We start from the raw sequence: 25,561 nt of genomic DNA, 5'->3' as shown, positions 1-25,561 counted from the left end.
CTTATAATTTGTAGATTCCCTACCTCCATATCTTTCTTTTATTCTTTCCATTTATATGTTAAACAAATGGATCATTTGTCCTCTAGGGTTTTGCAGGCAAGATTTTACTGATTAAATACCCATGTTGTTATTTAATATGTTCCATTTTTCTTCTCTATTTCTTTAAATGGGGAAGTTGGATCTAAGACTTATCAGAATTACTTTGGAGGGATGGGAGACAATTTCAAAGGTCATGATGATTATTAGGAGGGACACAATTCTGGTATTTTATTTTATTATTATTATTACTTTTTAAAAGATTTTATTTATTTATTTGGCAGACAGAGATCACAAGTAGGCAGAGAGGCAGACAGAGAGAGAGGGGGAAGCAGGGTCCCCGCTGAGCAGAGAGCCCAATGCGGGGCTCGATCCCAGGACCCTGGGATCATGACCTGAGCCGAAGGCAGAGGCTTTAACACACTGAGCCACCCAGGTCTGGTCTTTTAAATGCCATTTTCTAGGGGCACCTGCCTGGCTCAGTCAGTAGAGCATGTGATTCTTGATCTAAGGATAGTAAGTTTGAGCCCCACACTGGGTGTAGAGATTATTTCAAAAAAAATCTTAAAAAAAAAAAAAAGGCATTTTCTAAATTATGTCAACACTTCAAAATAGAGTGCGTGGGTGGCTCAGTTGGTTAAGCAACTGCATTTGGCTCAGGTCATGATCCTGGAGTTCTGGAATTGAGTCCCTCATCAGGCTACCAGCTCCATGGGGAGTCTGCTTCTCCCTCTGATCTTCTCTCCTCTCATGTTCTCTCTCACTGTCTCTATCTCAAATAAATAAATAAAATCTTTAAAGATTTCTTTTTATTCATTTATTTGACAGACAGAGATCACAATTAGGCAGAGAGGCAGGCAGAGGGAGAGAAAGAGGAGAAGCAGGCTCCCTGCCGAGCAGAGAGCCCGACGTGGGCCACCATCCCAGGATCCTGAGATCATGACCTGAGCTGAAGGCAGAGGCTTAACCCACTGAGCCACCCAGGCACCCATAAATAAAATCTTTAAAAAATAATAATAAATACCTCAAAATAAAATGGACTTTTCAAAAAAAGGGGGGGAGGTTTCCTATATTGACCTTTTATCTAAAAATCTTGCTTAATTTGCTTATCAATCCTGAAAATGGATCGGTAGATGCTTTTCCAAAGGCATTTTGTGATTCCCTACACAGTCCCATTGTCTGCATATGATAACTTTATTTCTTCTTTTCTAATCCTATGACTTCTATTTCTTTTCCTTGCTTTATTGCATGGAGTAAGATTTCAGTACTGTGTTGAGTAGATAGTGGGGATTTTTATCTTCTTTCTTTATGTAGAGGAAGGTTTTCTTTAACTTACCATTTATGCATAATGTTTGCTGTGTGGCTTTTGTAAATATTATTTAGCAGATGAAGAAAGCTCCCTTTTACTTCTGGTTGCTAAGAATTTTAGCATGAATGGGTGTTGAATTTTATCAAGCACTTTTTCTGCCTCTATTGAGATGTTCATATGATTTTTCTTGTTTATTCTATTAAAGTGCTGAAAGACAATTTTTAAAGTATTAAACCAACTGTGAATTCCTGAAACAGATATAACATGTTTGTGACACTATTCATGATCCTTTTTATATATTGTTGGATCAAGTTTGCCGATACTAAGTTTAGGAATTTTGTGTCTGTTTCCATGAAAGAGGCTGACCTGTGAGTTTTCCTTTCTAATAATGTCTTGATCAGATTCTAGAATCAAGGTTAATTCAGCCTCCCAAAGTAAAGGGAGAAGTAACTTTTCTTTTCTACCTCATTAGCATAACCAAGACATTCCTATCACTCAGGAAATTCCCAGTGTGTTTTTTTTTTTTTAAACAAAGCACCAGACAAGTGTCTGACCAGGCTGCTTTTTTTTTTTTTTTAATAGATTTTATTTATTTACTTGACAGAGACAGACAGATCAAAAGCAGGCAGAGAGGCAGGCAGAGAGAGAGGAGGAACCTGCTGAGCAGAGAGCTGATGTGGGGCTCGATCCCAGGACCCCCGAGATCATGACCTGAGCCGAAGGCAGAGGCTTTAACCCACTGAGCCACCCAGGTGCCCCCCCCCCCCAGTGTTTTTGAAGCTATGTGTCAGGAGTCTGGGACAAACACCAGATGTGTTATTATAACACCACATAGACACACACATATATAGACACACACACACACACAGAGTTGGGGGGGGAGATTGAAAAATTAGCTGATATTAATATATTTCTGGAGGCTGATAAACCCCAACTTCTTGAGGCAGGCTGTAAACTTAGGCAGGGTTTCTATTTTCAATCTTTTTAAAAAAAAATTAAATTCAGGGGCGCCTGGGTGGCTCAGAGGGTTAAGCCTCTGCCTTCGGCTCAGGTCATGATCTCAGGGTCCTGGGATCGAGTCCCACATCGGGCTCTCTGCTCAGCAGGGAGCCTGTTTCCTCCTCTCTTTCTCTCTACCTGCCGCTCTACCTGCTTGTGATCTCTGTCAAATAAATAAATAAAATCTTTAAAAAAAAAAATTAAATTCAATTATTTATTTTTAAAAATATTTTATTTATTTGACAGAGAGAGAGAGACAGTGAGAGAGGGAACACAAGCAGGGGGAGTGGGAGAGGGAGAAGCAGGCTTCCAGCTGAGCAGGGAGCCAGATGTGGGGCTTGATCCCAGGACCCTGGGATCATGACCTGAGTAGAAGGCAGATGCTTGATGACTGAACCACCTAGGTACCCCTAAGCATCCAACTCTTGATCTCAGCTTAGGTCTTGATATTGATCTTTATCTTGATCTTAGGTCATGAGGTCAAGCTCTCCATTGGGCCCAGTATGGAGCCAACTAAAAAAAAAACAACTGATTTTTGTGTGTTGATACTGCATTCTGTAACTTTGCTAAATTCATTTATTAGTTCTAATTGGGTTTGTGTGTGTGTGTGTGTGTGTGTGTGTGTGTGCGCGTGTGTATTCTTTATGATATCCTGTAAATAAGATTATGTCATCTGTGAATAGAGATAGAGATTGTTTAACTTTTCCTCTTCAAAGGAAAGGATGGTTTTACTTTTCTTACCTAATTGCTCTGGTTGGCGTTTCTAGCACAATGTTAAAGAAAAGTAGTGAAGGGGCACCTGGGTGGCTCAGTGGTTTCAAGCCTCTGCCTTCGGCTCAGGTCATGATCCCAGGGTCCTGGGATCAAGCCCCGCATTGGGCTCTCTGCTCAGCGGGGAGCCTGCTTCCTCCCCTCTCTCTGCCTGCCTCTCTGCCTACTTATGATCTGTCAAATAAATAAATAAATAATCTTTAAAAAATACTTTAAAAATAAATAAATAAATAATAAAGTGACTTGAAACGTGCTTGCATAAAGCTCAGGAATTTACGTTACTGATCGGGAAATTCTGCCCTAAAGGATAAAATAAAAATTCCATCATTTGGCAAAATCTGGCTTCCACTTCTATTTTCAGCTTTTGTCTTAGCAAATGTGCACCTGACACTCATGACTTTATAATCTTCTTGGGGATGTTGCCTTGGACTTGCCTGGAATGCTCCTTTTTCACCTAAAAACTTTCTGCTGATTCTTCAGACTCCAGTACAAATGGCCACTTCTTGAGTAACTTTTCCCATCTCTCCCAGGCAGTGAATCCCTGCTTTTATTCTCTGATGCTTATATTTCTGTTATAAATTTATTTATTAATATATTTAGATGTTTCTGTTCTATATTTATTTGCATGTGGTTTATGTGCTCTATATTTACCACACTGTATTATAACTTAGGTGTTTAGACATCTGTTTTCCCTATTAATGTGAATTCCCAGAATACAGGGGTCATATTTACCTTTGTAGTCCCAGCACCCAAGCTACTGCCTAGAACTTAGTAAGCACTCATTAAATGATCTATGAATACATGAATGGGATGCCAGTTGTGCTGTGGTTATGGACACCAACTGGATCAATATTTGTGTCTGTAAGAGGAAATGTGCTCTTGATTCTCTAACCTAGAACATTTTCTGATTTTATTCTTTTCTCTGATTTTATTCTTTTCTCTTTGTGCCTCTCTAGACTTCAAAGAAGCATAAATTCAAAAAGATCCAGAAACTCACAGGTCAGAAAGATCCTATCCTTGATTCTTCAGCTCAAGGCTACTGACAAATCAACTGTGGGTCTGCCTTAAGACTCCAGACTTTAATAACAGTGGAGTAGATGAAACAGAATTCCTTAAGAGCTGATCTAGGAAATAAAGAAAAGTTTCCATTTGCTTTGGGGCAGGAAAAATCTTTTGAAAAAGATTATGTAAATGAAAGAAATGTGCTTATTCTTTCTAGCATCTCCAAAGATGCTAGATTCTTTTGAGCAACTTCCAAAGAGATGTAAACAGATTGATAATTCTTCCTATGCTTCCTTTCCCCATGCTTTCTTGCCTAATTTTCCTTTTGTGTAGAACTCAAAGTATCAGGAAAGAAATTGGGTGAGATTAATGTTTGGTGCAGGAAGTTCCGATAACTTTTTCCCCTGTCATAGGCACTGGATAGAATCCTTTGGGGGAAAATAATATGTGTTATGAACTTTGGTTCCCCTACTCCAACTCCCTACTCGCATGATTGTTCCTGCTCTTTTTAACAGCTTCATCTACTCCACGGTGAAGGCAGCATAGTAGAGTTCAAAATATAAAAACTTGAGCCGTGGGTTAAGTCTGAGCTCTACCTCTAATTAACTTAATGATCCTAGGCATGGTTTCACCTTTGTTTTCTTATGTGTACAACAAGGGGGTGGAACAGGGTAGAGGTGGTATCAACAATTAGGGTGCTAAAAGCTTCTTTATCTCTGCTCCCAGCTTCCCAGTGGGAAGAAAATCTTAGGATGAGCTGCTCCGAAGCTAATGAGACACAGTGAGTAGAGTTGACCTTCACTATCTATTCCTCCTCTCTTCAGCTTACTCTACTGATAAACTCTGTAGTAATTAAGAGAAAGGTACCTAGTACTGTTTTACTTCCTTCAGAATGATAGCTGTTCCTTTTCTAAGTTAAGTCACTATTCTTACTGGTTTCCTTACTAGTACTTTAATATCACTTCAGTGACATTGACCTACTCTTGTATCCAGATTTTCAGGTCTCCCTATGGGATGGGCCCAGGAGTACGCATTCTGGTCAATGGAGAGAAGTCTTCAACAGATCTTCCAACATCTGGAATGTGCAAGGTCAGGGAAGGTCGTTTCTGGGAGGAGGTTGGGTGGTGGAAGTTTTTGTTTTTGTCTTAAGTAAACTCTACTTGAATTGAATTGAATTCTTGAGATCAAGAATTACATGCTCTACCAACCGAGCTAGCCAGATGCCCCAAAGGTGGTAGAACTTTTAAGAGGGAGGGAGGAAGAGACCGAAGAAGGGAGGTGGGAAAGAGGGAAAGAGGGAGGGAAAAAGAGAGGGAAAAGAGAGATTGTTAGTTGGTTGCTTATTTATTTAGTTTGGGCAGTGGGCATAAATTCGGGGTCCAAAGGTTTAGTCCATGGATCATTTCTGATTGGAATGGAGACCCATACCTTCCTCTCCTCGTAGAGGAATTCTTTACTTAAGTAATTGAGATTGGGGAAGACAACCTCTTTTGTTGTTATTGTTCTCCCTCAGGACAAAATATTTCACATATGAAATAGCCATTACCTTTCCCTTTTCCTACTTTTTCCTGCCCCAAAGCAAATGGAAACTTTTCTTTATTTCCTAGATCAGCTCTTAAGGAATTCTGTTTGCCTGAATCACAGGACACGATTTCTTCCTCCACCTCCTCTGTGCTTGTGCCTCAGGAGCCTGTTCTACCCTGTTGTGGCTGTAAGAAAGCAAAACATTCTCCTAAGGACAGCAGCTCCTCCGGATCATTATGCAGCAACTCCAGACTGTCCCACCTTCCTGTCTTTTCTAAAGGAACAACCCGGCAAATCCAGAGCCATAGTTTACCTATTTTACCCAGAAACCAGTCTTCCATGTTCAGGAACCAGGGCACAGCCCTGCCTCCTTTTCAGCTCTCAGAGTTTGGGAAATCAAAACTTTTACAGAATTTGGCAGCTCTTTCGCCCTTAAGATCCCAAAACTCTTTGATCAACTCTGTGTTCGAATCCCCAGATCTCTGCCAACAAGAAAAAACAAAGAGTGGAGGAGAGAGCAAGAGTCATTTGACATTGGATCATGGGCCAGATTTTATTTTCACCAAGGCAAGACCACGATTCTCGGGGTGGGCTCCAATCCTGCTCTCTCCTTTGGCTAGGTGGGAGTTAGAGGGACATATGGCTTGGAAGGTTTATACTTTGAGGGAACAAACAGTGCCTCTGCCGGTGAGGGAGTCATGGGCAATGCTGAATTATTTAACTGAGGCACAAGGAGGAGTTCCCGAACCACAGAAACCTCAAATCCGGGTATCTATGCCCATTCATCAAAGCACTGAACAAAGTCTCTACAATAAATTCCCAAACTGTCCATCATTTCAGCTCCATGTGAATATTGGAGTGGAATCTGGATTAAATCGAACAGAAACAAAAATTTCACAGTCACTTATCCCAGGTAAGCAGTCACAACTTGGGGATGGCCCGCAAATCCTTGAATCCAGGCCCTTAGCTACATCATTGGGCACTCCGCTTCCCAAAAGTTTAGGAGCTGACGTAATTCCAGAGAAGACCACTGGACTGCAGGAGCAGCCAAAACACGTTCTAGAACTTAATATAGAACAGAGGGTCCTAGGTCTTCTGGAAAAAGGGATTCAGCAGCATAAGTCCCACATGACTAATGTGGAATTGACCCCAGGGCTACCATGTCAAGTTACAGAGAGCATAAAGGTAACTCCTTTAGCATTACTTCAAGTCATGGATGCAATGGGGATGATTCCAGAATCACATTCAGAAGTGATAGAATCTGTGGGCTTGTTCACACAGCCACCAGACAAAGTTGGGAAACCAATGGAAACGACAAAAAAGGTGAGTGTCAGCACTAAACCATCATATCAAGTCACTAAACCAAGTGCTCAGCATCAAGTTATGGAATCCAAGATGACCTCCAGTCCACTGAATCAAGTCACAGATAATGTGACGGTAAATCCTGCAGCATTGCTTCAAGTCATGGATTCAAGTCATAGTCCAGTGGCACTATTACAAGCTATGGATTTCGTGGGAATAATTCCACCAGCACGGTCACATGTTATAGAATCTGGAGATTCACAGTCTGAAATTGCAACTTTGGCCCCAGGAGCAGCTCGATCAGTTGGTTTGACATCTTCTAGCTCTCCTCCTACTATTGGTCCACCTGGAGTTGTAGGATCTGTGGGTTTACCTCCAAAGCGACCACTTAAAGTCACAGAATCAGTAGGGACGATTCCAATGTCATCACATCAATCCATACGTTCTTTAAAGGTAAGTCCAGTAGCACTGGGGTCATCCATGGGAATGATCATAAGACCACAATCACAAGTTGCAGAAACTCAGGATTTGACCTCGAGGCCAGTATCTCAAGTCAGGAAACCTCTGGAGTTGACTCCTGGGTCATGGATTCAAGTGCGAGACTCTGTGGAGTTGACTCCACAACCATATGTTCAAGGTACAAAGACTGCAGCATTAACACCAGGGCTACCTCATCAAGTCATGGAATCTCCAAGTTTGACCCCATGGCATCAGATCTTAGCATCTTCCGAGATGAGTCCAAGGCAAAGCCATCAAATGATGGAAACTATGGGGTCGGCTTCTGACCCCATAACCAGAAATCTGACTGATTCAAAACTGTCCCATCATCAAATAATGGAACATTTAGGGACAGTCCCAAGATCACTGGGTCAAAGAACAGCATCTAAGGAAATGAGCCAAAAGCCACTGCATCAAGTCACAAAATCTGCAGTAATGACCACCATGTCTCTACTTCCAGGTGCAGATTATTTGGGGGAGAAGCCAATGCCACAACTTACGACTGTGGATTCTATGACGTTACCCCCAGCACTGCACAATGTAACATCTGTAGACATGACTCCAGGTTCGGTCCCACAGATGGTGAAATATGGACAGCTGATCCCAACTGTGAGCCCTAGAGAATTGGCCCCAGAACTTCAACTGCAGATTGTAACATCTAATGAGTTGGCTCCTATTTCACAGCTGGAAAGTGGGAATTCTGTACAGTTAGCACCAGGGTCTCAGCTTCAAGGTGTGAAATCTATTCATTTTACCCTAGGAACACAACAACAAAGTCGAAAATCTGCTGAGTTAGCCCAGGCACCACAGTTGCAAAATAGGAAATCCCTAGATTTGACCCACAATCCACAGTTGCAAGGTCTGGAATATGTTCATTTGGCCCTACCGCCGAAGTTTTCCGATACAAAAGCTGTGGAGCTGATCCTAAGACCAACCCAGGGAGAGAAGAAATCCATGGAGTTTGCCCCAAAGCCATGGTTACAAGATGAAAGATCTAAGGAGACAGCCCCAGTACTATTGCTTAAAGGTGTGAAATTTCCTCAAATGGTAGAATGTAGAAATGTGATTCCTGGAACACAGGTGGAAAGTATGAAATATGAGGAGCCGATCTCAAGGGCACACATTCAAGCAGTAATATCTGCAGAGCTGAACCTCAAGTCAAATCATCAAGCCACAGAACCTGAAGGATTAACCCCATGGCATCAAGCTTTGGAATCTTCAGGAATGATCCCAGAGCCAGGATATCAAGGAGCAGAAGTAGAGTTGCCTTCCGACCCTTGTCACCACAGGAAAGAATCTCTGGAGTTGACACAATCATCTTTAAGTACTCCAGGGCCATTGAACCAGACTTCAGAATCTATGCAGGCGAAATCAGTGCCATTCCAAGGTGCTCTTGAGACAATGCTCCAAGGCATAAAGGCCTTGGAGACTCGAATGCCTCAACACATAATAAAAGAATCTCCAGAGTTAGTACCAGGATCAGAGATGCAAGGAATGAATCCAGAAGTGTTGAACCCAGAGTCCCAAAGTAGGAAGTTTGTTCATCTGGATCTAGGACCGTATTCAGAATTTATGAACTATAAGAAGTTGGCCCCAGAACCTCAATATCAAGGTGTGAAATCTGGGCTGCTGAACCCAGAACCGCAGCCCCAAAGTACAAACCCTGAGGAGTTAACTCTAGGTCCGTTAATGCATGGCAATAAAGTTGTGGATTTAAGTGTACCACTGGTAGTATCTAAGAGGTTGGTTCCTGAAACACACGTACATGTTGAATCGAGGAAACTAAGCTTGGAACCACATTTACAAGCAACGGCGTCTTTGGGTCCAACTTCGAGACCACGGCGTCCAGACACGGCATCCGTAAAGTTAGCTTCTGAGACCTGGCCACAAGAGGAGGGTATGAAACCAATGGAGCTGACCCCAGACTCAAAACTTCAAGGTGTCAAATCTGAGTTGTTGACCTCGGAGCTGAAAGATGTGAAACCCGTGGTCTTAACTACAGGACAGGGTCTAAAGTGTACGGAATCTACTTTGTTAACCCCCAGTCCACAGCTGGAAGGTGAGAAATCTATGGAGATAACCACAGTGCCATGGATAGAATATGCCAAACCTGTGAAAAGCACCCACGATACCAAGCTTCAAGGTACAACTTCTGACAGGATTCTGCATGCAAGAATTCAAGACTCCAAAGCTGTGGAGTTGGTCCAAAGAACCCAACTGCAAGATGCGCAAACTGTGGAATTGAAATTTGAGCCCAAGATGGAAGGTGAGAAAGCTGTGCCTTTTGCACCAGGGCCATTGCTCCAAGGGTCTGAACTGCAAGGTGTGAAACCCAAGGAACCGACTTTAGAGCCACAAACCCAAGATAGTAAAGTGGTCGACAGTACCCCGTGTTTAAAGCATCAAAGTTTACAATCTGTGGAGGAAACTCCAGATTCAGAGCCACACTGTGCAAAATCTGTAAAGTTGACCCCGAGGCTAAACAAGCAGGAAGTAAAATCAGTGAAAGCGACCAGAAGATCAAAGTTTGAAGGAGTAACAACTGTGGATTTAGCCCCAAGGCAACAGTTTCCAGAGACGGCACTCATGAATTTAACGTCTGGGCCAGAACAGGATGGCACGCTATCTGTAATCTCTCCAGAGCATCAATGTGTGAATTCAGAGCAGTTGCAGAGAGGGGCTAAGTCAGATGATGGGCTGTCTTTGGAGTTAACTCCAGAGCTAAAATCTAAAGGTAAAAAATTAGTAGACCTCAATTTTGAGTCACAGTTGGAAAGTGTGAGATCAGGCTTGACTCCAGAATCAAATATTCAAGGTTTAAAACCTAAAGAATTCAAGCCTGAACCACTTGAACCACAGCTGCAAAGCACAAAGTCTCCTAAGTTGACCCCAGGGGCACCACTGCACCAGATTGAAGGCTCAGAGTTAGCTTCAGAGCCACAGCTTTGTGTAAAAACCGTTGAGTTGAAACAAGAGCCACTGCTTGAAAGTACGAGATGCATTCAGTGGATCCCAGGTCCTAAGTTCCAAGCTGTGAAATCTGTAGAGTTCAATCTCAGGTCACAGTCTCCAGGTGTTAAATTTGTAGGGTTGAAATCTTCGACACAGTTAAGAGATGTGAAGTCATCTGAATTGACTCTCGGGTCCAAATCTCAAGGTGTGATATATACAGAGTTCAACCTTGTGCCACGGTTGCAGAACATGAAAACCTCTGGGGTGCGCGCAGGAACACAGCTGCAAAAAGGGAAGGTTTGGGCATCAACCTCAGAGCCACAGCTTCAAGATGTCAAAACTACTGAGTTCAAAAAAGAGCCACAGCTGGAAAGAGTGAGGTGTATCCAGTGGATACCAGGACCTGATTTCCAAGGTGTGAAGTCTATAGGGTTACAGTCTCAAGGTGTTAAGTCTCTAGGGTTGAAACCTTTAATACAGTTCAGAGATAGAAAGTCATCTACATTAACTCCAAGGCCAAAGCTCCAAGATACACAATCTTCGGCATCACTCCAGGAATATGAGCTTCAAGACTGTGATTTGAAACCTTGTCGACAGCTTAGAAGTGTGAAATCATGTGAGCTGACTTCAAGTTCAAAGCTCTGGGATATAAAATTTATACCACTGGAATCTAGGCTTTGCATGCATGATAGGAAATCTACTAAACTGCCTGCAAAACCAAAGCTTCAAGCAGTGAAACCCTTACAGTCATCCCCAGGAGCACAGCTTCAGGGTGTGAAGTCTCTGGTGCTTATGGAAGGTCCACAGCTTCCTGGTGTGAAATCTGGGCTATTAAGCCAAGGGTCACAATTACAAAGCAATACAAGTAGAGAATTGAACTCCCCACCTCACTTGACAAGCACAAAGTCTTCTGAATTGACTCTTCAGACAAAGCCTCAAGGTATGAAATCTGAGAATTTCAACTCTGGGTCACAGTGGCATGATCTAAAACCTTCTAAGTTGTCACCTGAGATAAAGTCCCAAGATAAGACATTTACTGAGTTAAATCCAAGTTCACAGTTGAATGGTATAACATTTTCTACACTGATCACAGGAACAAAGATTCAAGGTACCAAATGTACAGATTTCAACCTTGGGCCATTGTTACAACATGTGAATTCTTCCAAAAGGACCTCAAAGACAAAGCTTCAAAATGTAAAACATAAAGAAAGCTGTCCCAGTCCCCAGGTGCAAGTTGTGAAATCTTCTGACCTGCCCCTTGGACCAAAGCTTCAAAATGTGCAGGTGGTGTTCAACCCTGACTCACAGTTTCAAGGAGAGAAATGTTCTAAATTAATCTCAAAAACAAAGTTTCAAGATGTGGAATCTGTGAATGTCAAACCTGGGCCACAGCTGAGAGGTGTGAAATCTTCTGAATTGATACAGGGGACAAAGCTTCAAAAAGTGAAGTCCATGGACTTCAAGTCGGGCCCCCAGTTGGAAGATGTGACATCTTCTATGTTGATCATGGGTATAAAGCTTCGAGATGTAAAATCTATGAATTTCAAGTCTGGACCACACTTGAAGGATGGGAAATCTTCACAAGTGATCCCAAGGGAAAAGCTTGGAGGTGTGAAATCTGCAGAACTGAAAGCTAATCCAAAGTTACAAGGGGAGAAATCTTCTGATCTGACGCTGGAGAGGAAGTTCTCAGGTATGAAAGCAGGCCGACAGTTACAAGACGTGCCATGTTCTGAATTGATCATGGGTATAAAACTTCAAGATAAAAAATCGGCAGGATTTGGTTCTAGATCGCACTTGCGAGGTATGAGATCTTCTGAAGTGATCCCAGGGTCAAAACTTCAACAAGTGAAACCCTCTGAGTTCAACCACGGTCCAAAGCTACAAGGTGGGAAATCTGATTTAATTCAGAGGAGGAAGCTTCAAGGTGTGAAATCTGTGGAGTTCAAACCTGGACCACAGAGACAAGGTGAGAAATCTGATTTGATGCTAGAGGGCAGGCTCCAAGATTTGAAATCTGTTGACTTAAAACCGGTTCTGCAGTTACAAGGTGTGCCATCTTCGGAGTTAACACCAAAAACAAAGCTTCAAAGTGGAGAATCTGTGGAGTTCCTTATCAGACCCACGTGGCAAGACATGAAACCTCTTGAATTGACTCTAGGTGCAAATACCCAAGATGTGAAATCTTTGGGGTTTGAGTCAGTCCCACGGTTACAAAATAGGAAACTGCCTATGTTGACACCAGGATCACACATTCAAGGCATGAAATCTCTGAAATTCAGCCCTGGGGCAACATTGCAAGGTGCAAAATCTCCTGAGTCTGTAAAGCTTCAAATAATGAAAACCACAGAGGTCAACCAGGACCTAGAGTTCCAGGTCGCAAAACCCTATGAGTTAGCCTTGGAATCAAAGATTGGCAATGTGAGATCTTCCGAGTTCAATGCTGGGACGCAGCGGCAAGAAGAGAAGTCTTTTACGTTGAAACCATGGCCAGAGCTTCAAAGTGTGAAATTTGTGCTACACAACCCTGGACCACATTGGCAACATATAAAATCTTCAGAATTGTGCAAAGAGACAAAGCTCCAAGATGTGAAATCTGAGGAATCCAATCCTGAGCAACAGTGGCAAGATGTTAAATCCTCTGAGTTATGCCAGGGATCAAGGCTTCAAGGTTTGCCATCCTTCAAGTTCAATCCAGGGCCACAGTTACAAGAGATAAAACCTGAGTTGTGCACAGACAGGAAGCTTCCATATGAGCCAGTTCTGGAAACGAAGCATCATCCTAAATTACAAGGTAGGAAATCCTCTGAATTTAATCTAGCCCCACAGCTTCAGTGTAGAAATGTTAGGGCATTCAGTACCGGACCACCATTGAATGGTGTAAAATCTGAGTTGAATTCTGGATCAGAGCCTCGAGGTATAAAACCCCAGGTGTTCTGCCCTGGGCCACCTTTGCAGGATGTGAATTCTTCTGCATTTATTTCAAAACCAAAACTTCAGTGTGTAAATTCTGTTAAATGCAAATCTGAGCCACCCTTGCAAGGTATAAACCCTTCTGAATTAACTTCAGTTTCCAAACTTCAAGGTACAAAGTCTTCTGAGTTGAGGTCAGAGACCCCTAGGGAGACAACTATGGTGTTCAACCCTGATCCACATTTGCAAGATTTGAAATCTGAATTGATTCCAGGGTCAAAGTTTCTTGCTATAGCACTCATGGAATGCAACCCTGAGCCACAGAGGAAGTGTGTAAATTCTTCTAAGTTGAATCCAGAGCCAAAATTACAATGTGCAAATTCTATGGGGTGCAAACCTGGGCCACCTTTGCAAGGTGTACAGTCCTTTGAATTGACTTCAGGGACAAAAGGTCAAGGTCCAGGATCTCAGGGGAATCCGGGGTCCAAGAATCAAAGTGAGACATCTATGGTGTTCAGCGCTGAACCACATTTACAAGATTTGAAATCTGAATTGATTCCAGGGTCAAAGTTTCTTGCTGTAGCACCTATGGAATGCAACCCTGGGCCACAGACAAAGTGTGTAAATTCTTTGGAGTTGGATCCAGAGCCGAAAGTACAATGTGCTAATTCTATGGGGTATGAACTTGGGCCACCTTTGCAAGGTATACAGTCTTTTGAGTTGACTTCAGGGGTTAAATGTCAAGGTATGGGATCTTTTGATTTGAATCTGGGGTCAGAAGTTCTAGGTATAAAATCTCTTGTGTTCGACCCTGTGCAACATTTACAAAATGTGAAACGCGAATTGAGTCCAGGGACAAAGTTTCAAGGTATAACATCACAAGAATTAAACTGTGGCCCACAGCTACAAGGTGTGAATTCTTCTGATTTGAATTTTGGGTCAGAACTTCAATGCATAAATGCTATAAAGTTTAATCCAGACCCAGAGATGCAAGGCATGAAACCCTCTGACTTGGATCCTACGTCACAATATCAAGGTACAAAATCTATTCTGTTCAGCCCTGGACCACATTTGCAAGGTATAAAATCTTCTGAGTTAATTCCAGGGACAAAGTTTCCAGAAATCCAGTTTTTGGAGAATCACTGTGGGTCCCAGCAACAAGTTGTGCACTCAGTGTTCACTTTAGGCTCTTCGCTGAATGGTATGAAATCTGTGTTGTTTTTACCAAAGCCACTGCTTGAAGATGTAAAGTCTGTGAAGACCAACAAAGAGCCAGTGTCTTGTGGTGGAAATTCTGTGAAACTGGCTTCAGGCTCTGAGCTGCAGGACTTGAAATGTGAGATGTTTGCACTAGAGCCAGGTTTTACAAAAGTGAAACCTGTGGCATTAAATCCAGGGCCACATGCTCAAGGTATGAATTCTGGGGAGTTGCCCTCACACCTCAGGCAGCACAGTGAGAGATCTGTGGTGTTTGCACCAAAGGTGTGTTTTCAAGATGTGAAATCTCTGGCGTTGAAGCCAGGGCCACAACCTCAAGATGTGAATTCTAAGGATTTGATTTCTTGCCTCAGGCAGAAATCTATGGTGTTTGAATCAGAGCCATGTTCTCAAGATGTGACATCTTTGAAGTCAAAGCTACAGCTACAGCCTCCGAGTTCTAATTCTTCAGGGTTTCCCTCATGCCTAAGGTCACCAAGTGTTAATTCTGAGGTCTTTGCACCGGAACTATGTTTTCAAGATGTGAAATCGGTGGGGTTGACACCAGGGTCCCCACAGCAAGGTATGAATTGCCAAGAGTTGACTTCAGGATGGCAAAGTATGAAACCAACAGTGTTGGCACCAGAGCCAACTAAGAAGTTCATACCAGGACCCATGGTGCGTAGTGTTAAATTTTCAAGTTTGTCTCCAGAATCACAGCGACAAGGTGAGAAACCTTTGGAGTTTACTCCAGAAGCAAAGTTGCAAAGTACAAAACATGTGGCATTGTCTTCAGCATCTCTGCAACAAGATATGAAATCTGTAGAGTTACTACCGGGGTCACTGCTTCCAAGAACAAAATCTGAGGGACTAACTCCAAAGAGGAGCTATCAAATCACAGATTCCTCGGAGATAATCCCTAGGCCAGGGCATCAGTTTGTAGAAGGTGCAGAGATGATCCCAACACCAAAGCCTCAAGTCCCTAAATCTGTGAATTTGGTGATCCCAACACCAAAGCATCAAGTCTCCAAATCTGTAAATGTGATTTCAGTACCAATTTATCATACCACAGAAAGGTTGGCCTATCAAGGCAATGAAGCTGTAGAAAAATCTGTGGAGTTGGCCCCAAAGTCAACAAGTAAAACCATGGAATCTTCAGGAGTGCCTCTAAGGCTAGATCTTCAAGTCCCAGAATCTGTTGATCTGACTCCTGTGCTAAGGAATCAAGGCTCTGAAACCTTAGAATTAACCTTAAAGAAAATCCCAGAAACTCTCGAGTTGCTCTCTCAGTCATGGCCTCAAGTTAAGGACTCGGGGGAATCCTATACAAGGCCAGTGCAGGAAGTTACAGGATCTGAAGAGATGACACTAGAGCCCAAGCATCACACTACAGAAACTATAGGGTTGGCCCCCAAAGCAAGGCCAACAGAGAAGGAATTCCTTGGCATGACTCCAAAGCCAATAAGTAAAACCACTGGATATACAGAGAGCGCTCCAAGGCCCTATCCTCAAGCACTAGAATTTGTGGAGGCGATCTCCGAGAAAAGACTGCAAAGGGAAGGATCAGAAGCACTGACTACAGAGTCATTACATCATGTCCCAGAATCTTCAGAGATGACACCAAGGCTAAGATATCCAGTTCCTGAATCTGTGGGTTCAACCTCTAAGCAGTGGCTTCAATGGGAAGAATCTTTAGATTTGTCCCCAAGGCAGACAGATCAAGCTACAGGACATGCAGAATCTGTAGAGCTCACATCTGAAACACGGCAGCAAGGGGATGGACCAATGGGGCTGACACAGTCACAGAATCAAAGTATGAAATATTCACAGATAGCTCCAGGACTACAGGGTCAAATTACAGAGCTTATGAGGATTAGTCCAAAGCTGCTCCATCAAGTCACAGGATGTACAAAGACACAGCTTCAAGCTGCTCAACCAATAGGAATAACCTCAAGAAGCCCCCCAAAAGTTGTTGAATATGTGAAAGTGTCTCCTGGGCCACCACTTCATGCTGTAAAGTCTGTACCATTAACATCAGGGGGAACCTCTCAAATGGTAGACTATGTTAAACTGACTCCAAAAGTACAAGATGTGAGGCCTTCTGAGTTTACCTCAGGGCTATGGTTGCAAAGTGTAAAATCAAAGGAATTAACCACAGAGCCAACACACCAGATTTTGGATAGAATGAAGCTGACAGGCTTTCAAATTGTAAAGACTCTTTTAATCCCACGGCCACCACTTCAAATTGTAAAATCTGAGGAATTAGCACCACCACCAATTCCTCAGATTGTAGAACCAATAGGAGTCTCCTTAGGATCAGCTACTGAAGTAATGGATTGTTTGGATTTCTTCCCAAGGCCACATCTTCAAGAAATGGTAGAACTAATGGTGAGGCCAAATATCGAAGAGAAATCGTCAGAATCACTCTCACAGCCAGCATTTTCTTTGGAGGAATCGACAGTGTTCACTCATGAACAAGGGCTTCAGGCTGTGAAAGGAATGGGGGTAAAAATAGGGCCTCCTCAAATCATGGAATGTGAGGATTTGAATCTAGTACAGATATATCAGAATAGGGAATCTGAGGATTTTATGTCAAGAGAGGAGTTACAAATAGGGAATTATTTCTCTAGATTTCTACAGAACTCTTCAAACTCGCTCATCTCAAGCTCTGTCGAAGCATCTGAATTAGGAAGCCTTTGTGATCTGGAGATGCCAGAAGTGTCAAGGGCCTTGGATATAAATAACTTTGGGACAGATATTTTGCAGTCTGAAGAATACTTTATAGACCCTACTATGATACAAACTTCAACCTTTCCCTTGTCCCTTCACAATCAACCCTCTGATGAGATAGGTCACATTGTAGAAATGCCACATTTGGAGATCCCAGGAGTGGGTGTCGTATCTAAGAGGACTGATAAGAAGCAGGTGGAGAAGCTAGAGAATTCACTCCAGCGCCTATCCCAACATCCACTGCAAAGCTGGAGATTACCATCTAGGACCTTCCAGTCAGGATCAGGAACTCAAAGAGGCCTGAACGGGTCTGTCTTGAGCAGACAACAGAATGTCTGGGAGAATCACTCCTGGAGACAGCGATTACCCAGAAAATACCTCTCCAAGATGCTAGTGTTAGGGAAAGTCTTGGGAACCACCATGGAAAGGAACCTTTGTTCTCAAACATCTTTACCGGAAAGAGCCACTGCAGATATCTGTCAATCTATTCAGAATTTATTTGGGGTTCCTGCGGAACTGATGGAACTTTCCAAGAGCCTACTAGAGAAGAGTCGAAGTAGTATTTCTCAGACTTCAGTGCCCGAAAACTACATTCAGAGACACACTTCCTATCATGGTCACGAACAAAGAAGAGCCTTAAGGATGTGGACACGTAGCTCCATGTCCTCCATAATACAGCAACACTCTGGGGCTAGTGCGAAAATAAAGAAAAGTTCGAAGCTTAGTGATATATCCCAGGAAGTCATTCAGCACATGCCTGTTTCATGTACAGAGGGCCAGCCTCCTGTCCCAGTAAATTTAGAGTCTTCCTTCAATATACCTTTTACTAGGAAAGATTCTGTTCCAATGGAAGAGAGTAAGACCTCACAGAGTTCACAGACAAGGATTTTTGAGCCCCAACACTGTCTCAAGCCAAGTTATCTTCCCCAGGCCAAGACTGACTTGTCAGAACAGTTCCAGTTGCTACAAGATCTGCGGCTAAAAATAGCAGCAAAACTGTTAAGGAGTCAGATACCCCCCGATGTACCTCCACCTCTAACTTCAGGTGTGGTTTTAAAATACCCTTTCTGCCTACAGTGTGGCCTATGTGCAGGACTTAATTGCCATCATCAATTACAGGGCACTTTGGGGTCTTACCTTCTTATCTACCCACAGCTCCACCTTGTAAGTACTCCCAAAAACCATGGAGAGATTAAGGTGAGTTTTGGCTTTAGGTTGCAAACTAGGAAAAGATCCCAAGTCCCAAAGTACCACAGAAGAGACAGATCCATCACACCAAGGAGTTCTATATCACTACCACTAAGGAAAGGTAAAGCCTATACTCGAGCTTCCAAGAGTCCTACTTCTACAATGGATTTCCGGTCTGTATCTTCCCAGTCTCCTGCTCCTGTACAAGTCCACATCAGGCAAAGACAGTCTAGAAGCCCTGCCCTAGCAGGAAAGACGATAATTGGAGGGCCAGGGCACTATGAGTTTACTCCAGTTCACTCTCTACGAGAGAGTGACTCTGAAACCGATCAGGATGAAACATGGGCTAAAAGGAGAACCAAAAAGACCCATAGTTCAATATACCCAAAGAAAAGAATCACTACGGGAGGCAGAACACAAAACACAAAGTTCTACAGAAATGGTAGAACCACAATACGGAGTTCTTCTCGGGATTTACCAGACCAGTTAAGAAGGAAGAGGCATGGAGCATCTCAGACAACTACTGCCTCTTCAAAAAGACAACCTAAGAAATCCTCCAAACCCAAATTCATTCAACGGCTTTTTCAAGGTCTAAAACAAGCATTCCAGAGAGCACGCAGAACTATGGCTTTTGCTGGACAGAAGCCTGAGGACACGTCAAGGCCAGACCATTTGTGTTCAAGCAAAAACCACCATCCAAAACGAAAAGCCAGAGATTATTCCTCATCAAGAGATATCAAAAGAGATAGGATGTCAGTAGGTAAGCTAAAGCGAAAAGACATAACCACTAAGCAGGAGAAGATGTTATGGGAAGAAATAGAGCAATTCACATCAGCTCATCAACCAAAAAGAGGTAGCTCTTTCCAACATAGACATACCCAACGACCCAAGACCATAGTTTCCCAAAGAAGTGCTATTTTCAAAACCACTTCAGTTGGACAGGCTGTGGTCATTGTTCAAAACGACAACAGCAGCAAAGGTAACAAAAACTCTTCCAGATGTGAAATCTCTAGCCAGGAGTGCAAGAGCTCCAAAACAGGAACCAGAGTTCAGGCCAGAGGGAGAAATCTACACGGTTCCCTTAAGAGAACCTCACACCATCACCTTACAGAGAAACTCACACCCACGAAGCAAAACCACCATAGCGTCGTAAGGGAGAGAACCCCATGTAATTCCGCAGAAAGGAGCTATCGCAGTCCCTCTGAGAAGCGCCATCGAAGTCGTCCTCGGAGGAGACATCACAGTTCCTCTGAAAGGAGCCATCAGAATCCCTGTGAGAGGAGATGTCGCAGTCCTTGTGAGAGGAGATGTCGCAGTCTCTTTCAGAAAACACATCACAGTCCCTTAGAGGTGAGAGGATTCAGCCCTTCTGAGAAAAGACAGCACAGGCCCGCTGAGAGGAGTGGTCGCAGTTCCTCAGATAGAACTCACTGTAGTCCCTCTGAAAGACATGGACACAGTCCCTCTGCGAGAAACAGACACAGTCATTCTGAGCAGTGCCAACAGAACCAATTTGAAATGGGCCAGTACAGTTTGTGTGGGAAAACCCATTTCCGTGTCTTGGAGGTGAGAGGACACAGCCCTGTTGAGAGAAGACAGCACAGGCACTCTGAGAAGAGTGGTCGCAGTTCCTCAGAGAGAACTCACTGTAGTCCCTCTGAAAGAAATGGACGCAGTCCCTCTGAGAGGAACAGACACAGTCATTCTAAGCAGAACCAACAGAACCAGTTAGAAAGGGGCCAGTACAGTTGGTGTGGGAAAACGCATCTCTCTGCGAGAACCCATCACAGTCCCGCTAAGGAGAGACTCCAACACAGCTGCCCCAGGGAGAGGCTCAGACATGCTCTGTCTGAAGATTGCAAGGGCTCCTCAAACACATCTCCTAGGGACCACACACAAAATACTCCAAAAGAGGCCAAGTTTAGAGGCCTGAAGCTAAGAGATGAGAAGAGATTTGTCCCCATTATTCACTGACTGGATCAAGCCTTCACGGACCTGCCCCTTTTGTGGCTTCTTTCCTGCTTGGCCACTGCCTTTGATACCAGCACCCTCAGCAATCAGAGCCTCAATGCCGCTCTACCTGGGGGAAGGGAGGGCGGGAATGGGTCTGTAATTTCTCTAAGTAAATAAAGGGGCGATAATTCATCTCCACCTAGAAAGCCCACTCGTCGTGCTGCAGCGGGGAACGGAGGGTGAAGGGATATTGGGTGTCACGCAAAGGGATGGAACGGGAGGAAGGGGCCCTGAAGCCATGTTTGGGGCTCTAAACCCCACCTACAGCTTCCCGTGGCGGGGTCTCAGAGGAGGGAGTCCTGTCACGTGACTCACTCCAGCCACAGCCCCCTCTGAAGCTGCCAGGCAGATGCAGACCTTGAGACCTAGGATCTGCAGCTCTGACTCCACATCCCCCTCAAACTCCTAATACCGTATTTCTCTGAATCAAAGATGCATCATTTACTTTGTTTTAGATAGCACGAGTGGGGTGGGGCAGAGGGAGAAGAAGAGCGAATCTAAGGCAGATTCCGCACCCAGTGCAGAGCCCAATGCAGAACTTGATCTCACAATCCTAGATCATGTGCTGAGCCGAAAATTAATAAGAGTCAGATGCTTTACCCACCAAGTCCCCCAGGTACCCCAGATACATCATTTAAAACTTCACATGCAGGGGCGCCTGAATGGCTCAGCGGGTTAACCCTCTGCCTTCAGCTTGGGTCATGATCTCAGGGTCCTGGGATGGAGCCCTGCATCAGGCTCTCTCCTCAGCAGGGAGCCTGCTTCCCCCTGTCTCTCTGCCTGCCTCTCTGCCTACTTGTGATCTCTCTCTCTGTGTCAAATAAATAAAATTTTAAAAAAATATATAAAACTTTATATGCCACCCAAATTCTAAGATAATAAAATGTGATTATATATATGTTTAGGAATTGATGAAACCTACTGACTTGGCTTAGCCGGCTAGATTCTTCTCTTTAGGAGCTTCTGTGTAGAGGAGGAGGCTCTGCTTTCTTCCTGGCTTCCTTCTGGCCCCAGCTCTGGCCTCTGGATTTGCCCTTCCAGCTCTGGTCCCGGGTCTGCCCCCTCCCTCACAGAGCCTCCCTCCCTCTCAGTCGGGACCTCACCCGCCTCTGAACTCCACTTCAAATCACGTCCTTGATCTTCACCGAGGTACTCAGTTAGCTGAGCCACAGTGGTGTCCAACTTCCCCCAATTTCAGGCTGTTAGGCGTTCTGCCTCAGATCCCCTTTTATAGTTTTCATAGTTCTGGCTCTAGCATCTAGCAAGCACTCAGCAGGTACCTGCCGCCTGAGCGAAAATGAGAGGCCCAGGAGGAAAAAGCAATTTCTGAGGAGGAATGTTGGCTGTGAGGGCGGTCCGGGAAGTGGGCGGCCAGGAAGGGTGGAGCCTGCCTCACCTTCATCCAGCACTTTTCCTCCAGGCTGCTGCTGCCTGAGCCCCGCACCTTGAGGTAGCAGTCGACGGCACGGCTATACTCTCCAGCCTGCTCCCACTGGTGAGCTTGGTCCACGAGCCCCTCCATGCCCCTGAGATGAGAGTACACGTGACCAGGACAGGCTGGGCAGCGTGGCCTATCCCGTGCACACCTTGTGACCCAACCTCCAGCCCTGTAGGCTGGGCGGACGGGTGTAAGGAATTGACGGGTAACTCACATGAGGACTGCTTCCTTGGGCTTACCAGCCCTGATGAATTCAGCTTCGGCCTCTTCAAATTTACCCTGTAGGGACAGAAGGGCAGCCGCACACGATCAGAAGCAGATTGCCATCATGGCAGCCGGGAGACAGGAGGAGGTCCAGGTTAAAAGCAAGGGAGGAGGAGCACATCCATACCTCATCCTCCAGGTACAGAGCATATGGGAGATGCATCTCAGGGGTTTTGTGCTTGAGGGCCAGCCGGGAGAGTTCAAAAGCAAATTCAAATGAGCTGAAATGGAAGGTGTAGGTAAGGTCTGCCTACTCAGTACTTTCATTTTATGAGAGGGGGAGCAGGGCAAGAGAAAACAAATAGGGTAGAGACGGGGCCAGGGGAGGGAAAGGACAGACTGAGAAGACAACCCATGTGAAGTGACGCAGAAGCACACAGACACGTAAAGGAGGACGGGGGTCAGGGGACACTTGGAAAAGCCTGTGCTTCCTGCGACCAGTGGGCATAAAGGAATGGGATGGGCGCAAGGCAGGGGACCGCAGTGAGCCTCACAGCACTACTCTGCCTCGGGAGCGAGGGCTCCTCCTGAGCCACATTTATACTAGCAGAAAAACTGTCTCTCTAAAACATTGACTACCCTCAGCCATCTGACTCCATGCAGGATTATTACTGGTCTTTGTAACATTTGCTAAGAAAAGCTCTTTTTGCATTTAACAGAAGCCCACTTCTCTTACTCAGAAGTCAATTACTGGCTTAGTGCACCTTCACTTTAAAAGCTCCTCTCTGTGGGGCACCTGCCTGACTCAGTCTGTAGAATGAGGGACCCTTGATCTGGGGTTGAGTTCAAGCCCCACACTGGCTATAGTAATTGCTTAAAAAGGTCTTTTTGAAAAAGAAGGAAAAACGCGGATCACTTTCCATCTTCTTAGAACAGCTCAACACTGTTCTGAGCCCCCGGGGAACAGGGGCAGAGCTACTGATTCATTCCTTGCCTCTCCATCACGTTCTTCCAAGGATTTCTTCACTCCTGCCTCCATTTTCAGAAACACTTCTCAGCTATACAGCCATTTTCCTTGTCTATGTAGAGGCTCTGTCTCGAAAGCGGCCAGTGGAGAGAAGCCGTGGGGCAGCGTGGTCCACGGCAGCTGCCTGGAGTCCGAGCTTAGTGAGCAGTCTCACTGAGGATGCTCCTCCCAGGCTCTTTGCCCACAGATAGGCCACGTGCTTGTGGGCATCAGCTCCTCTGTGACCCTGGGCCACCTGTGAAGCAAAGCCATTTGGCAATCCTCCCACACAGGGCCACAGGGCTGCTCCCTTCCCCCGCTGACCGGACTGCAGCTTTGACAAGGGTCAGGTCTTTCTACTAGAACAGGGAGACGGCTCAGTTTTGGGGTCTGTTAGCCTGCTCAGGGTCCAAGGATGGACTTTAGGTAGTCCACAGACCCCTCCTACCGCATGTGAAATTTTGCCTGTCGGTATGGACATTTTTCTTTTTTTTTTCTTTCTTTTTTTTTTTTTTTTTTTTTTTAGATTTTATTTATTTATTTGACAGAGAGAGATCACAGTAGACAGAGAGGCAGGCAGAGAGAGGGGGAAGCAGGCTCCCCGCTGAGCAGAGAGCCCCATGCGGGACTCGATCCCAGACCCTGAGATCATGACCCAAGCCGAAGGCAGCGGCTTAACCCACTGAGCCACCCAGGTGCCCCAGTATGGACATTTTTCAAAGAGACCCACGACCAGTTCAGAATGTGTCACTTGAGAGTGGGAAAGAGGCACGGGCGTGTCCCCAGAGTGACCTGGACTCCTTACCCGGTAAGCCTCCTCCCAAAGCCCATTGACCGGTCCATGTTCACTGTTGCCTTCCACTCCTGAGCCTCGAGGTAGTGAGACTCGGCCTCCTGCAGTCGGCCTTCAGCCTCCAGCTCCTGGGGAAAGGAGGGTCAGGATGGGGCGAGGGGGACGTGGGGCCTGTTCGGGGAAGAGATGGCCGAGACCGGAGAAGGGCTCACCTTGCCCAGGTGTAGGTGTGTGTCACTGAGATCTGGGTGGTGCTTCCCTACCAGGTGGATCATATCATCATCCAGCTTGTGCTTTTTGAACATGGTAATGGCAAGATCAGGCTCTTCCACTGTCACGTAGAGCCTGGGGAGGGGAGAGACACCGGGGCCTCCTGACCCAGATTCCCGCATCACTGCCCTCTAGGCAGACGGCGCGCATCCTCAGACGCACCCCTCTCCCCGCACGCCGCCTCTGGGGACACGGCTCACCTTTCCACCTCCTGGTACTTGCCCCACTTGTCGCCTAACCAACTGAGCCACCCAGGCACCCCTGGATCTATGATTTTAATTAGATCCTCATAGGGGTCACTAATGAAAAAAGGTAAGAGAAGAACTCTGTTATTTTATATACTATTTGAAGACGAGCCCTGTGTAGTGGGATGACTTGTCCAAAGTCTCACAGCTCATTACTGCCCCTGGAACATGGGCCGCCACACTACACCATTTCCATTACAACTCAACAGTTGGAAGTGAAACATAAAGCTCATGAACTGTAAAAGTATCTTAAGAACAGACCCATATGTATCTGGAAACTTGATTTATAAGAGGGGACATTACGAATCTGTGAGTACAGAACGTATTTCCAATAAATGGTTCAACGTGGAAAAAGTAAAATATGAGCCACACCCACATTATGCACAAATATAATTCCAAGTGAAAAACAAAATCTAAAAATATTAAAATATAGGAGGGAGTAGGAAACCTTTTCTGTTTTAAAATTTTTCTTTCTTTAACTCTACACCCATCATGGGGCTCAAACTCACGATCCTGAGATCAAGAGTCACATGCTCCTCTGGCTCAGTCAGTCAGGTGCCCCAGGGAAACTTCTTAAACGAGACCTCAAAAATCACAAACTAGGAGCACCTGGGTGGCTCAGTGGGTTTAAGCCTCTGCTTTTGGCTAAGGTCATGATCTCAGGGTCCTGAGATCGGGCCCTGAATCAGGCTCTCTGCTCAGTGGGGAGCCTGCTTCCTCCTCTCTCTGCCTGCCTTTCTGCCTACTTGATATCTTCATCTGTCAAATAAATGAATAAAATCTTAAGAAAAAAAAAACTAGGAATGGGTACACAAGTAATAATAATATTATTAATAGCTAACATTTATTAAGTGCTTATTATTTGCCAGACATTAGTCTAAGTGCTTTTCATATAAGGTAGGTACGATTTTTATCCCCATTTTGTGGATGAGGAAATTGAGATACAGAAAGGTTAAGAAACTGACCTAAGATCGCACAGGTATAATTGCAGAAGTGGGGACGTTTGACTCTAGACCCTTGTTCTTAATGACGCTATATAGATATGCTATTCTCTATACATCATAGGGAATACTGTGCTGCTCTAAATACATTTTTCTATGCTTGAAACATTTCATGATACAGTTAATTTTTTTTTAAGATTTTACTTATTTGTCAGAGAGAGTGAGTGCAC

General features: G+C 44.7%; 1 protein-coding gene and 1 pseudogene across 7 annotated transcripts in view; both read right to left on the bottom strand.

Annotated features, from left to right (window-relative positions):
• LOC309870611 (intraflagellar transport protein 172 homolog) overlaps positions 1 to 25,561 on the bottom strand; it is an 89,515-nt pseudogene that overhangs the window by 51,329 nt on the left and 12,625 nt on the right. The gene's annotated exons all lie outside the window — the stretch shown is intronic.
• On the bottom strand, positions 2,592 to 23,200 carry LOC309871787 (intraflagellar transport protein 172 homolog). 6 transcript variants are annotated; one of them, XM_082745227.1, is made up of 6 exons: positions 23,071 to 23,200; positions 22,264 to 22,357; positions 22,087 to 22,151; positions 21,831 to 21,960; positions 21,538 to 21,721; positions 6,169 to 8,197 (listed from the first exon to the last, which is right to left on the bottom strand). In XM_082745227.1, exons 1-5 carry the CDS (start codon positions 23,076 to 23,078, stop codon positions 21,704 to 21,706), a joined length of 315 nt encoding a protein of 104 aa, XP_082601353.1. In that variant the 5' UTR covers positions 23,079 to 23,200; the 3' UTR covers positions 6,169 to 8,197; positions 21,538 to 21,703. The 6 variants fall into 6 exon arrangements, with proteins under 6 accessions (XP_082601350.1, XP_082601353.1, XP_082601349.1 ...); XM_082745222.1 differs by lacking the exons at positions 6,169 to 8,197; positions 21,538 to 21,721 and adding exons at positions 16,901 to 16,991; positions 19,543 to 19,862; XM_082745224.1 differs by lacking the exons at positions 6,169 to 8,197; positions 21,538 to 21,721 and adding an exon at positions 2,592 to 2,857.

Source organism: Mustela nivalis (genome assembly GCF_964662115.1).
Source record: "Mustela nivalis genome assembly, chromosome: 8".
In the NCBI taxonomy this organism is placed as follows: Eukaryota; Metazoa; Chordata; class Mammalia; order Carnivora; family Mustelidae; genus Mustela; species Mustela nivalis.
Note: the sequence above shows the minus strand (reverse complement) of the source record. Positions and strands in the feature narration are given on the sequence as shown.